We start from the raw sequence: 14,990 nt of genomic DNA, 5'->3' as shown, positions 1-14,990 counted from the left end.
CCTATCAAAATTACAGTGGTATTTTTCACAGAAATAGAACAATAGAACAAATATAACTTGTTTGGAACTACAAAGAAACGGAATAGTCAAGGCAGTCTTGAGAAAGAAAACCCCAAAACCCCACAGACTCAAAGATAGGGAGAACATACTGGTAGTTGCCAGAGGCAGGCAGTTGGTAGTGCAAAATGGGCGAGGGTGGTCAAAAGTTACAAACTTCCAGTTACAGAATAAAAAAGTCACAGAGATGTCGTGGACAGCATGGCGACTATAGTTAACAGTACTGTATGGTGTATTTGAAAGTTGCTAAGATAATAGATTTTAGGAGTTCTCATCACGGGGCACCTGGGTGGCTCATTAGGGAGAGCATCCGGCTCTCTATCTCAGATCTTGATCTCAAGGTTGTGAGTTCAAGCCCCATGTTGGGCATGGAGCCTAGTTAAGAAAACAAAAAAGTTCTCATCACAAAAAAAAATTTGTGGCTGTTTATGGTGATGTATGTTAATTAAACTCACTGTGGTTGTCATTTTGCTGTGTATACAAATACCGAATCATTATGTTCTACACCTGAAACTAATGTTATATGTCCATATATCTAAATGAAAAAAAAACTACTCTGATGACCTTTCCTAGTTATTATCTACTCCCCCTCACGAAGGGTAACCACTATTCTCTCACAATAGATTGGTTTCGTCTGTGTTTGAATTTTATACAAATTATACATTTATATAATCTGTTGTGTCTGACTTCCACTCAGCAGTATGCCTATCTGATTCATCCTTATTATTAAATGAAGCAGTATCTTATTTTCATTGCTGAATCGTATATCCCATTGTATGACTATGGCCCAATTTGTCCATTTTTACCGTTGATGAAACTTTGAATCATTTCCAGTATTGAGTTATTATAAAAATATTGCTGTGCACATTCTTGTAAATATCTGTTGGTGTACAATATCCCAGTGTAGTTTAAGGATGTCATTGCTATCCAATTCTGTGGCACTGAGGCAGATAGTGATTTACAGGATAATTTTAAATCCCACAATAAGAACGTAGTTTCTGTCTCGTGATCACCTCGTGTAGGAAGTGTTGGAACGCCCCTACGAGACCACTAGGGAAACCTGTTAGCTGTACACAGCTGTGCTTATTAACCCTGCCAAGCAGGGGAGATGACTGCCTTGACAGTTCTCAGTGTCTCAGAAAGGGGACCTAGGGCACAGAAGGCTTTAGAGGCTGGGCCAGTCAGAGGGTGGTTTAAGGTCAGATTTCCTCGGGTTTTTTTTTTTTTTTTTAGTTTCAGCATCTATAACTACAACATTAGTCTTCTCATCCTGCCAAATAGTTCTTTTCCACATGCCACCACTAGTTCTAGGAACCTTAGATCAGTCATTCTGTTTAAAATTCATACATTTCAGCTTATTTATTTAGACACAGTAACATTCATCAGTGAAAAGAAGCCATGGTTTAATGTACAGAAAATGATTAAATTGTACGCTTTAAGTGGGTGAATTTTATGGTACATAAATTATATTCCCCTAAGGCTTTTTTGAAACAGAAGCCTTGATTAAAAGTTTGAAGACCAAATTCTAGGCTTGCCTGTTCCATAAAATCGCTATTTATTCAGTCAGTAAATATCTGAGAACTTGTAGGTGCAGGAAATCTGGTAAGCTAACTGACATGGTCCCAAGACTCCTAAAATACTGGTAGGAGAGAGTGAGTGTGTGAGCGTGAGTACACGTGTGTGAGCAGGAACGGGATGAGGCACATTCAGACAGAAGTGTATGCCTTGTAGCCCAGGCCATAGAAGAGTGTCTGTGTGACCCAAGGGCAGAAAGGAGGGAGCCCCAGATGAAAGAGCAGGCTATGCAGGGAGGCCACATAAAAGAGTTCTTTTTCTTTTGAGCAATAGAAAGCCATTGACTTTTAAAGGCAAAAGGGGTAGTGACATCATATTTGTGTGTTGGAAAGATGGCTTTGCTGCATTCAAAATTATGAATTCAAGATGTCCAAGAGTGGAAATGTGCACACTCATTAGTTGGCTACAATTTTGGCTAGAGATGATGGAAGCTCATGAGAGAGAGAGAGAGATGTCAGAATAATCTAGAGATGTTTGGAGGGTAGAACCTGAAGAAAAGAGGGTATCCTAGTAAACTGAGTTTCCTAGAATTGTGGGGTACCCTCTTACCATTTTTAAAATAATACAGGTTGCAGTTAGTAGGAATTAACAATCAGGCATATTTTCATATTAGTATACCTGTTGGCATAATAAACCTTCACTCCCACCATTGCTGTTGCTTTTTAAAACGTATACATTTGGGGTGCCGGGGTGGCGCAGTCAGCTGAGCCTCCAATTCTTGGTTTCGGCTCAGGTCATGAGATCAAGCCCCGCATCGGGCTCCATGCCTAGCGCGGACTCTGCTTAGGATCCTCTCTCCCTCTCCCTTTGCCCCTCCTGCTCGTGCCCTCCCTCTCTTTCTCTCTTTCCCTCTCTCCCTCTTTCCCCCTCCCTCTCTCATAAATAAATATATCTTTTAAAAAAATAAAATATATCTGTTTGATTAGTCATGATGAAATTAAGCTGAAGGGATTTATAGCTTAAGTAATTTAAAATTCAGTATGTTTTGCTCCTTCTGTATTACCTTTGTTTCAACAACAACCGTGATTTGGTTTTTTTTCCCCTCAGTATTCGATTTTCATCAAGCAGCTGATGGTATCCAGGAGCAACAGAGACAAGAACAAGCAGGAAAAAAGTAGGGTTTTTTTGTTTTTGTTTTTGGTGCAGTTTAAGCATATCCGGACCCTAATGTTTAAAGTCTAGGCCGGAGGTTTAAGAAAAATTATTAGAATATCCTGTTAAGACTCCAGAGAAATCATAGGATTGTGAAAATAAACTTACAGAAAATAGCAAAACAGAAAGTAGTCAAAGTACCTTCATTCTTTGTGATGATGTGACCACAAGAACTCCATTTTTCTTGTCTAACTCAAAGCTTGTTCTGATTTATTTTTAAGTTTGGGTACCACAAAAAAGGGCATTGGCCCAGTTTATTCTTCCAAAGCTGCTCGGAGTGGACTGCGGATGTGTGATCTGGTTTCTGACTTTGATGGCTTCTCTGAGAGGTAACTAACTCGTGTTTCAGAGTGGCAAGAGCAAATGGGATTTTTGGAATTTTTCAAATCCAAGATGCAAATTGGTAAAATCAGTATTCTAGTTGAAGAGTGGTGTTTGGCTTTTTTGGTTTTATTTGGACTTTAAAGTTATTTTTATTACTTAATTTCAAATTAAACTTCATGAAAAGTAACCTCATGATGATATCCTAGCAGTACCCTAAGAAGGCAAAGCCAAAATTATATTTAAGGATTGGAGTTTGGGATGGTTTGCTGAGAAACAGAGATTCCGGGGGGTGCTTTGGTGGGGTTACCACATCCCAGAGTCTTGATCCTCAGATTTTCAGTTCTGGAGACCCCCTGCCCCACCACCTAGACATAATTAGGCTCTTAGGTACTGGTGAACTCTTGTGTCCCAGACTCCCCTTAAACAATAGAAATTGCCTCACTGACACTTACTCTCTAGAAAAATCTCCATGAGAAACCTAATCATCATCATCAAAGCTATATGGTGACTCTGTGATGGAGAGTTAGTTGGTTGTATTTAGTAACAGGTGGCATCAAAGGCCCTACCTCTGTCTCTCTTAAAAGCATCATGCAGACCGCCCCCTTTTATTTTTCACACAGTGTAGTAAAATTCCTACTGAAGTGTTGTTACAGATTTTAGTTCTTCCCTCCACGCACATCACCCCGATTATGTTGTTGGTATTCCTAAATTTGAATAAAAAATACTGTTTTTGAGTGTGTCACTTATTCATATGACTGATCTGTTTAGATTTTATTTCTTAGAATGGAGCTTCAGTTTGGGATTCATTTGTTATAAGTGGTTTCAACACTTATCTACAGAAACCATTTGAATCGAATGATGTTATTCAGACTGTTTTTAATTGAGCTACTGTCTTGATTTATCTCTACTTCTCAGGTTCAGAGTTCTGGCTAACCAGTACAAATCTATATACCCCACTCTGGAAATCGACATTGAAGGCGAATTACAAAAACTCAAGGTAGTGCTTTCTGGCCTTTTTAATGTTCTTTTTAAAACTTGTTTGCCAGATTGGCATCTAAGATCTTTCATCCATTCCCGTTTTGCATTAGGAACTGCAAACCTAAGAATGAAGAATGTGGAGTGTTTAATTTCCCTTATGGAAATTACACTGTGACTGAGAAGTTATATGTTAAATAATTTATAGTATAATAAATGCCATACAGATATGCATAAAGCATTGGAAATGAGAACTGGTAAAGTGAATTACTTGTCCTTTTTATGTCTAAAAACATATAGGCCTACCTAAAAGGACATAACGTGTTTGAGTCACTTCACATGATGTGGCTGAAACAAAAGATTGAGTGGGGAGCAGAGAGGAGGAGTTCACGGGTCTTGTAGTGGTCTTATACACAATGATAGAGAGTTTGACTTTTATCCTGGGGTTAAGAAAAAGCTATGGAGTAATTTTGAGCAGAAAAAAAGACTAGATTTGTATTATATAAAAATCCCTTTTAGCAATGTGGAGCATAGATCAACAGAAGGGACAGTAGGAGATAACTTGTAAAGCTAGCCGGCCTGTTCTGGAAGGACGCCCCACAGGGCCAGTGTCTGTAGCACTTTGTTTTAAAAGACCAAGAAGGTGATTGGCCAAGGGTTGGGTCCACGTGTGGCTGCTTTCAGTTGTCAGTGGTGCCTGAGTTCGTCAGTAGGCAAATCTCCTACCCTTTTACCCTTATATTCGTCCCTGATGTTTGGTGCGTTTCAAGATGGGTCCTATGTATATGATTATTACTTCTCTTCTATAAATAGGTATGAACGTGAATTCCAGAGCTGAATAGGAATTTATTTTATTTATTTTATTTTTTTAAAGATTTTATTTATTTATTTGAGACGGAGAGAATGAGAGAGAGCACATGAGAAGGGGGAGGGTCAGAGGCAGAAGCAGGCTCCCTGCCGAGCAGGGAGCCCGATGCGGGACTCGATCCAGGGACTCCAGGATCATGACCTGAGCCGAAGGCAGTCGCTTAACCAACTGAGCCACCCAGGCGCCCAGGAATTTATGAACCTCATATGCCATTCTAGAATGGTTGTATACCTTAGGCCTATCTACTCACTAAATTTCTTTTAAAAAAAAGACCTCCCAGGAAGATTCTAAATGTTGGGAATTTAGATTTCAGTGTATTGGTTGTTGCTTAGAATAGACTGCCATCTTCTTTTCATTCTGTCATGAAACAAATATTTTCAATTTATTCCTGGCAACTTGGAAATATTTATGCACTAAAATGTGGATATGGCTCTTTGGTTCTGTTTTATCCATGTTTCATTTGAATGTAAAGCAGATGAATAATCACGAACAGAATTGGGGAAGAAGATTGAATTAATAGGTGGTATATGTCGAACCAGCACTTTAAGGAATAAGGGACATGATGAATGGCATGGTCATTTCCAGCCTGACAAAAGGTCTAAACCAGAAATAAGCAGGAGACTAGAGCCAATGGGGTGGGGGGACACCAGACTTTCATCAGTAGGTGTAACATACTCGGTTAGTTCATGAGTGGATGGTGGAATTTCCATACTAGACTGGCCAAATATGGAAACATAGTTAAAACTAGGTTTTATTGTAGTTATACTTTAGGCCTTGGGGGAATTCTTGTTTATATTACATTTTTAATTGAATTCTAAAATTAAGCAGTGTTATTAATACTTTTAATGTTTTGTGAGAGTTTTACAATGCTCAGTGTAAAATAGTATTTGATATTATCTACTAGTAATACTGCTGAGATATTGCTGTAATGAAATACAGTGGCAAAAGAATATTAACAATTGTCACTATTTGCATGCTTGGCAACGTCACTTGTGACCTGCACCAACATTTTGACAGTCACCCAGATGCAAGTTTCAAAACTTGTGGTTACATGGATTATAAATGTGGCTTTTTAAATACCTCACAAAATATAAAAGCACAGTGTAATATACTTAGCTCTTTTTATTTTCCTGAGAGCTGGTTTATGAAGAATGGAAGGTGGTCATCATTACTTGCAGTGAGGTTAATGTAGAACCTCTGAATTTCACTGTTTCTCTACTGTTCTTGAGCTAGGGTCTCATTTCTGGTTCTGGAAAATCAGGACAAGAGACCAAAGCTAATCCAAATATGCAGTAGGGTGAGCATGGTCACCAACCCCCTTCTGCTTTGCAAGAGTTAAGTTTGCCTTGTCACACAGTCAGGTGAATTTTACTTGTACTGGTCATGTTGTAAATTTATTAGCACACATTGAAATTGTTTTTTGTCTTTGTCTACAGGGTTATATGGAAAGGATTAAACCAATGGTGAGAGATGGAGTTTACTTCCTCTACGAGGCCCTGCATGGACCACCAAAGAAAATCTTGGTAGAAGGTGCAAATGCAGCACTACTAGATATTGATTTTGGTAAGTGAGATATGATTTGTGGGAGCTTAACTGAGCCCTAAAGTACTTAGGGTATAAATAATTAATGTTTGCCTTACGGAGTTTTAAAACAAGGCTTTTAGCTTGTATATTCAGGAATGATGGACGTTTGTCATCTACTAATCTTTTTTTTTAAAGCAATATTGTGGAATACACAATGCATGTGTTACGATTTGTAGTTCAGGAGAAAAATGAAATCACTATTTGGGTCAGTGGGTTTGGGATTCTGTAAACTGATTTCTGTTGTTTGGTTCATGCTCTATTTGCTTGGAACTTTAAATATCAAAAACTAATCAACACTGTCATTAAACATGCCTATTCTAAGATCTGTGGAAATCCATTTAACTCCTTGGGCGTGACATTCTGAATGGATTAGGGCATCCTCCATCTTAAAAAAGTTAAAGCTTTAACGTCTTCCATCTACTGCCCCATTAGGTTGTTGGCCTTTCCCTCTGAACATGATCTCCAAAGATAAGTCTGTTCTCAGGTCTTACTGACATTTCATTGGCTTTTGACTCCAAGTATACCAATTAAAGAAAAAGTGTATTTCTATTACTGTAGATTAAAAATCTATATCAAGGGAATAAAATAAATTCATTTTTAAACTAATAGGAACATGTTAAAAACACAAAGATTATAAGTCTACATAGTGGAATAGTTAGCCTAACGCCAGGGTTTTGGCATGAAATTATTCAGCAATCCATTAGGTGAGTACCTACCATACAGAGCTGAGTAACTGTGCACACTCAAGAAACCTCCCCAGAATGAGCACGGCAGGGATAGCTCTAACTACCTGTGTTTTGATCTCATTACAGACAGAAAGGATCAAGGACTAAAGGTTGAGGTTTGAGAGGGCAGTTATAGTCAAGTCTGTCCAGTACCTAGAATGTACTCAAATGCAGATTTTTCACAGTAATTGTTTCAGAGTAATGTATATATCTATGTGTGTATAATATTTGTTTCTTTTTTAGGAACTTATCCTTTTGTGACCTCTTCGAACTGTACAGTTGGAGGTGTCTGTACAGGGTTGGGAATGCCCCCTCAAAATGTTGGAGAAGTGTATGGGGTCGTGAAAGCTTACACAACTCGAGTTGGCATTGGTGCCTTCCCAACAGAGCAAGACAATGTAAGCCTGTTTTTCAGTAGATCCAATTCTGAAAGTTTTAAAATAAAAACTTCTGGGGTGCCTTGGTGGCTCAGTTGGTTAAGTCCAACTCTTGGTTTCAGCTCAGGTCGTGACCTTACGGTTGTGGGATCAAGCTCTGTGTCAGGCTCCACGCTCAGCGGGGAGTCTGCTTCAGATTCCTTCTCCTTCTCATGCCTTCTCTCTCTCTCAAATAAATAAAATCTTAAAATAAAATCTTTCTCTCTCTCTGTCAAATAAATAAAATCTTTAAAAAGAAGGGGGAGGTGCCTGGGTGGCTCAGTCGTTAAGCGTTTGCCTTCAGCTCGGGCCCTGGTCCCAGGGTCTTGGGATCGAGCCCCAGGTTGGGCTCTGCTCATCAGGGAGTCTGCTTCTCCCTCTCCTGCTGCCTGCTGCTCCCCCTGCTTGTGCGTGCTCTCTCTCTGTCAAATAAATAAATCTTTAAAATAAAAAATAAAATAAAAACTTCTGCTTTTTTCCCCTTGAATTCTTCCTGTGCTTTTCACTTAAGTGACAGCAGATTGGCAACAAAAGACAAAGGGTTAGAGAGAACTTAAAGGTAATTTTAAGTGCCAGGCTACAGGAAGGTGGGTTTATGAGGGAGGTTGAGATAGTGGAGGAGAAAGAAGTGGGTAAAAATAAGAATTGCCTTTCCCCGAGAGCTTTTCTGGAGCCGAGGCTCAGCAGAGTGACTTCCAGACTTGATCTGTTCCCAGCCAACAGCTCCGCGGCGGTGATGTTGGGTGGGGCACTGTCTGTGAGTGTTGTATACTCGGAAGCTCTTTGGACCTCATGACCCTCGGGGAGCTGGGTGGTGTCACTGTCCCCCTTCTACACATGAGGAAACAGGCATGGAGAGCTGAAATCACTTGTGCAAAGTCACTCAGAGGGACGGGGCTGGGATTCAAACCTGACAGAGCAACATTTTAAAAAACACATAGTTGTATTGATGTCAATACAAGAGGTAGTGAAATGATGACTTTAATCAGAAAGGTGTAAATTAGGGAGTAGATAGATGATAAGTGAAAAATTGGGTTGTAGGGAATGGCTGTGGCTTAGATCTTTGAGCAATGTCGAAAGGGCATTGTGCTGTCCACACCGACTGACTAGCTGAGAGTTTGTCTTCTGGTTTTCGGGAGGCTCATCGAACTACAGTTCTTGGAACAATTGGCTTAACTTGTCTATTTTAAAAAATAATTAACCTTGTTTTTAATATGAAGCATTTTCTATGTTACTCTAAATTTTAAGAAGTTATCTAACATTGTAAAAAATACCGGTTTTAAAGAAATGGTAAAAAATGAAGCCCAAAGTGGATCTCTTCCAAATAATGCCTACCTCACATACGATCCATCATCGGTATGGAATTCTGTCTTCCACTTAGTTATTTTTTGGAAGATGTTCATCTCTATATAAGACTTTGACTTGGTATATGATCTTACATGTAATTCTACTAGATTGACAGCATTGGTATTATAATCCTAAAGTCCTGTTTTCTGTTTTCTAGGAAATTGGAGAATTATTACAAACAAGAGGTCGAGAGTTTGGGGTAACCACTGGCAGGAAAAGAAGGTGTGGCTGGCTGGACCTGGTTTTGCTCAAATATGCTCATATGATTAATGGATTTACTGCGTGAGTATTCTTAGAAACATTTATTTCAGGAAACTAAGGTACAGTTTATGACCACAGGTTAAATTTTTTGGAGTGCAAACTTGAAAAGTAGTGCCCTGGTAGAAAAAGTTCACTGTTTAGCCTCCAGATGAAATTGTAGTTCAAGGTTCAAGTGGACCAAGATCTAGGGGAAGGGTACCCAAGGGAAAGGACCCCAGGTTGTCTTCGTACATATCCACGGTTGGGAAAAAGGAATCATGTTACTCCCATATGCATGTAAGTATAGAGGAAAGTGAGGTATGTAGGTAGGTAGGTAGATGGTGCATTTTGCTTTATATGGAGGGGAGGCAATATAACCGATTTAGTGCATGGGCTTGATTAATGTCTAACTTTTTTTTTTTTTAAAGATTTTATTTATTTATTTGACAGAGAGAGACACAGAGAGAGAGGGAACACAAGCAGGGGGAGTAGGAGAGGGAGAAGCAGGCTCCCAGCCGAGCAGGGAGCTTGATGCGGGGCTCTATCCCAGGACCCTGGGATCATGACCTGAGCTGAAGGCAGATGCTTAACGACTGAGCCACCCAGGTGCTCCTAACTTCTTTTTTTTTTTAAAGATTTTATTTATTTATTTGAGACAGAGAGAATGAGAGAGACAGAGAGCACATGAGAGGGGATAGGGTCAGAGGACGAAGCAGACTCCCTGCCGAGCAGGGAGCCCGATGCGGGACTCGATCCAGGGACTCCAGGATCATGACCTGAGCCGAAGGCAGTCGCTTAACCAACTGAGCCACCCAGGCGCCCTCCTAACTTCTGTTTTCAAATCTCAGATTCATGCGTTGTGCCAGGACTTTGGTCAAGTTACTCTTTCTGTGCCTTTTTCATCATCTTTAAAATCTAGACAATACTATTACCTACTACATGTGAGTGTTTTGAAAATTAGGTGAGAAATATAGTGAGAGAGCATATAGTGTGCTGCCTGGCTCACTGAAATCACTTGGTAAAAAGTTGCTATTCACACATGTACATAAATATGTAAATAAATGTACTCCTGTTTGTATTAATTAGGCTTAACTTCCAGCAAATAACAGGATAAAGGACAAAAAATTTGTGGGTAAGAATCCCAAACTTAACTGTTTTAGCTAATTATATAGATTTTCCCTTAAAATTGTTTCCCAGTCAGTTTATTGGGAGATTTGATGTATCTTGAAGAGGTCCTTGATGTGGTGTCCTCACTTTGCTTTGACAATTTCTGAGCAGAAGGATGGAGGTGATAATAACCAGAGTAAAGAAATGAGGATCAGTGGCCTACATGTAAATGTACATGTATCTTGTAGTCTTCCATGTGGAACAGCGACTTCTGCTGTGTCCCACAGAGTGCATCCTTTACTCCAGGCTGCTGTCCCTGAGGTTTGTGTTGATCCATCATAAGAAAGCTAAGCGGGGCTCCTGGGTGGCTCAGTTGGTTAAACGTCCAACTCTTGATTTTGGCTCAGGTCATGATCTCAGGGTCGTGAGATCAAGCCATGCTCTGGGCTCTGCACTGAGCGTGAAGCCCGCTTGAGATTCTCTCTCCCTTCCATGGCTCCTCCCCCTCCCACTCGTGTGCACACTCTCTCTCTCAAAATAAATAAATAATAAAGGTGGTATGGATCAATCAGGGAAAATATAATTATTAGAAAAGTAACTCACAAGTAGATCAGTTAAGTCATTTTTTTATTATGAGGAAAATGCACGCTTTATGTGTGGCACACTTTAGAATATAATCCTAACCAGTTTTCAGAATTGCTTTGGAATGTTTAGCTTTGTATGAATTTTCCTTTACTTCTTCGTCAAGTTAGATGTTAGGGCCTTTAATAGTTTGCTGTTTGAACGTTGCCTTTCCTTCCACTTAGGTTGGCACTTACCAAATTGGATATTTTGGACATGTTTACGGAAATCAAAGTTGGAGTTGCTTACAAGTTAGATGGTGAAATCATACCTCATTTCCCAGGTACTTTTTTCAGTCTGTGAAAAAAAGAATATTATTAGGTGAACGTGTTAGAGCAGTTTCATAAAGTACCTATGTATAGTCTATGATGTATAGCCACAGGGTTGATACGTTCTTTGTGAATAGCAAAAGTATATTCACATGTTATTGGCATTTGTTTCATAGCTGCTATGCATTTGGATCCTGGCTTGCAGTAATAAGCGTGTGTTCAGACTCAAAATAGGAAAGAAGAAACACGGTCCCTCTGAGCCCAGCCAGCTATGCTGCTCCTGAATCTTATCTTCCCTATTTTGAAAGTAACTTCTGTGTAGCGTTCTTCTCTTCCTTGAGAAACGTGGGGTAGGAGAAGAGTGCTGCTCGTAAAAGTAAGCAGGCTCTTAATACATTTACCCACCCTGTTCTTCAAGCCACATGAATGATTTTTTCTGATCTCCTATGTCAAAAGTGGGTGGTTGTAGGGAGACTTCCTACATGAGGTACTGTGTTTCTTCAGGCATATCTTTAGTTATAGGATTTCTTCAGTTACTCAGGAAGTTCCATAAATGTTTCCAGCTTCCAGAAATAGGAACCATTCATTTGTTTAGTCATCCTGTAAGCCTGGGAATATGCCAAAGAAAGGAATATTCACTAGCTTAATGAAACTTGGTAGGCTTGTAGGTTTTGTGACTTGCTGATGACGACCAGTCCTTGGGAACCGAGGATCACCTTAAGTTCTTAGAAACACGTTTAAAATCATTATCTGTTAGTCCGAGGGGCCATCTCCAGTTTGGTTTCTCTTGACTGTTCTTTTCCTTGATTGCGGACTAATGACTTCTGGTTGAATGTGCTTATATTGTAGTGACTCAGATTCTGTTATCTTCCTCTGAAGAGTATTGGTTCTTATGTTAGGGGACAGTTGAATTACTGGCTGATCATCTTGAACTTGTATAAGCTTGGTTTTCTGCTGTGTTAGTATAGTTATGTGAAGAGCCCAGGGTGTTTCCCAAACCTCTAACCTGGTGTGGGTCAGTCTCCGAATTTCGGTCTCCTCTGTGGAACTTGGTAGCTTGGTTTTAGGCTTCCTTATGGAGGGTCTGCAGTCAGTTATACTCTTGAGCATGGTTTTTAATTTTAAGGAGCAGGCTCTCTGCTATCTCAGCTGGATGCCAGGAGAGTGTAAAGAGATCGCCCCAATGCGGCAGTGCTGGAGCTCCAGTGTACCCTGCCCCTTTCCTTCTGCCAGCATTGCTTGACCTCTAGAATCTGTCCCACTCAGCTGGGTGACAGCTAGTATCTGATAAGCCTCCAGCGGTCCCATGGGTCCCTTCCATGTGAAGTTGAACGTTAGCAATGGGACTTTCACACAGACTTCTGAGGGCTGGGAGCTCCCCACATAGCTCCCTCTTCTCTGACACTTGCCCGTGTTGGCCTGAGCCATTTCAGCTTCGCTGAAACCTGATTATCTGCCTTCTCAGCTCAGTGGGACCACTGTTTGTCCCCCGACTCTAGCGTCCTGACTTCCAGAGGCTGGGAAATTGTCCCTGGGCAGAGAGTTGAGTACTTTCAGGACTTGCTTGTGAGTTTTCTTTTTCTCAGAACCTGCAGTTTTGTGCTGCCTGTTGTGTACATTGACCAGTCGTGGGATGTGGGCTGTTCTGGGGAGGCAGCTCCCTTCAGTGGATGGTAATTTCTGAGCGGGAGTCCTCAGTGGGCAGTAGAATGAGCATCTGAGTGCTGACTTGGGAGGTCTGGACAGAATCCCTACTGTCTCTAGTCAAAGAAACTGTTCTTACTTTCGTACACCGTCCATTTTTATTAGGGGATATGGATACAGAGAAAATGATTAGGTGAGATAATGAAGGAAATTTCCAGCTCAGCTTTGTACAATCACAAAATCAGTAGATTTCCCAGATGAGAGCAAGTATGCAAGTCTCCTTTCTGTGAGGTTGCTGCCTTTATGCAGGTCCATAATCTCTAATCTACAGTGTGGAAATCTAAAAAGCTCTCAAAATGGAAAGTTTAAAGTTTGGCATCGAAGTCCTTTGATAGCAAAACGTGACTTGAGTTGATATTAGAGCTAATAATCTCTCTGCTTAGAGTGAAGAGTCCTGTTGCTGCAGGAATGTGTTTGATTATGAAAATATTGCCTCAGGTGGTAAATGTACTGTCTGACCTTCCTGCACTCTGGGAAACTGCATTCCAAAACACCTCTGGCTCCGAGGATTTTCATAAGAGATCATGAACCTTTGACACAGCAAAAAGCTGTTTGGCAATAGGCAGCGTTCTACCATGAAAAAACAGACTTACTCTTTAACTTTCAGCAAACCAAGAAGTCTTAAATAAAGTTGAAGTTCAATATAAGATGCTCCCAGGTTGGAACACAGATATATCAAATGCAAGGACATTTAAAGAACTACCTGTTAATGCACAAAATTACGTTCGATTTATTGAAGATGAGCTTCAGATTCCAAGTAAGTATACTTTATGAACAACTCTCTTTTCTCTATTTCTACCTTTGAGATAAAATAAAAGATCATTATTACTTTGTAGTGTTCATGATTTGCATCAATGCCCAGGAAAATACAAAATAGCCTTATTTCTTAGAGTAAATATAGTCATCTTTTTAAAATCCTTTGTATGCCTGAAGGCAGTAGGTTACCTCACACTGTTTTGACCCTGTCTTAATTCTCGTGTGACATTCATGCTTGTTCCTTTCTCCCTCCTAGTCACAAATCCTTTTGTATTTTCACTTCAACCAAAAATGGTTTGTGGTTTTTCCACTCGAGATTAAACCACCGTTGGGAGTTGCGGGAGTTTCTTGAATAGTTAGGAAATAACAGGTGCAGAAAATAGGAAATCCAGTCTGAAAATATATGAGGAGAGGAGAGAATAAAACTTTATTAAAAAACAAGCTGGCCAGGGAGTTAGGCATAACCAGGTTATGGCTGTGACTAGTTAATGGAAGTCTTCCTTCTACTTGTACTAGTAGAGATTGGAGAGACAAAAACAAAGTGGGTAGAAGGTGTCCTCTATGTAGAATTCATTATATACTCTGATTTGTATTGTGGTTCGTCTCAAATACGAGTCTTGTTTTCCAAATTGCTAGCTACCCCAGCCAGCGTGATGTCCAATTTAGTCAGCATGTTTGGTATGGCTCTTAGTCAGCATTTTTTGAAATACAAGCAATAGTGAATTAACAATGGCCTGTGTAAAATTCCATAAAGGTTAACCCATGTGTTACAATATTTAGAGATTCCTATAGACTGGTTCAGGCTGTGCAAGTTAAAATAGTATTCTTTTCCAGATGTTTCTACTTTTTTGAGATAGAGAAGTTACACTGTCACCTCTTAGCATACTGCATTTATCAAAGATGCCTATCTTATCTAGTTATTAGGGACTTAATTAAGGGTTCTTTAGGTCTCTGCTGGTTTAGGCCAGTATTTTGCTAACCTAATTATTAGGCATTGAGGACTTGGAAATATCACGTGATTCAAACTGGAACTGGTAAGGCTGTGCTGGATGTTGACTGCACGTTCTGTTTAGAAATCAGCCCAGTCTTCTAGCAGGACAGCACAGGATAACAGAAGGCATCTGGCAAAGTTAAATAGTGACCCTGGATTGAACATTATAAATGAATTAATACTATTCTTGTACTTTCCCCCCTACCAGTTAAATGGATCGGTGTAGGTAAATCCAGAGAGTCTATGATTCAGCTCTTCTAAGGATTTCCAGTGATACAA

The 14,990-nt window shown here is 40.0% G+C and overlaps 1 protein-coding gene across 5 annotated transcripts in view; it reads left to right on the top strand.

The window, feature by feature from the left end:
- Positions 1 to 14,990, top strand: part of ADSS2 (adenylosuccinate synthase 2) — a 35,790-nt gene extending 20,800 nt beyond the window's left edge. For 4 of the 5 annotated variants that reach the window (XM_021682704.1, XM_021682702.1, XM_021682701.1 and 1 more), the window contains exons 5-13: positions 2,680 to 2,746; positions 3,006 to 3,113; positions 4,024 to 4,105; positions 6,388 to 6,514; positions 7,504 to 7,658; positions 9,181 to 9,305; positions 11,177 to 11,274; positions 13,572 to 13,721; positions 14,920 to 14,990. In XM_021682704.1, the coding sequence (XP_021538379.1) occupies positions 3,073 to 3,113; positions 4,024 to 4,105; positions 6,388 to 6,514; positions 7,504 to 7,658; positions 9,181 to 9,305; positions 11,177 to 11,274; positions 13,572 to 13,721; positions 14,920 to 14,972 (831 nt within the window). In that variant the 5' untranslated portion in view covers positions 2,680 to 2,746; positions 3,006 to 3,072 and the 3' untranslated portion in view covers positions 14,973 to 14,990. The remainder of the gene's footprint in view (positions 1 to 2,679; positions 2,747 to 3,005; positions 3,114 to 4,023; positions 4,106 to 6,387; positions 6,515 to 7,503; positions 7,659 to 9,180; positions 9,306 to 11,176; positions 11,275 to 13,571; positions 13,722 to 14,919) is intronic. The other variant, XM_044916428.1, reaches the window with a different exon arrangement.

The sequence above is a fragment of the Neomonachus schauinslandi genome, chromosome 6 (assembly GCF_002201575.2).
Source record: "Neomonachus schauinslandi chromosome 6, ASM220157v2, whole genome shotgun sequence".
NCBI classification, from domain to species: Eukaryota; Metazoa; Chordata; class Mammalia; order Carnivora; family Phocidae; genus Neomonachus; species Neomonachus schauinslandi.
The sequence above is the reverse complement of the archived record's forward strand: the minus strand, read 5'-3'. Positions and strand labels throughout refer to the sequence as shown.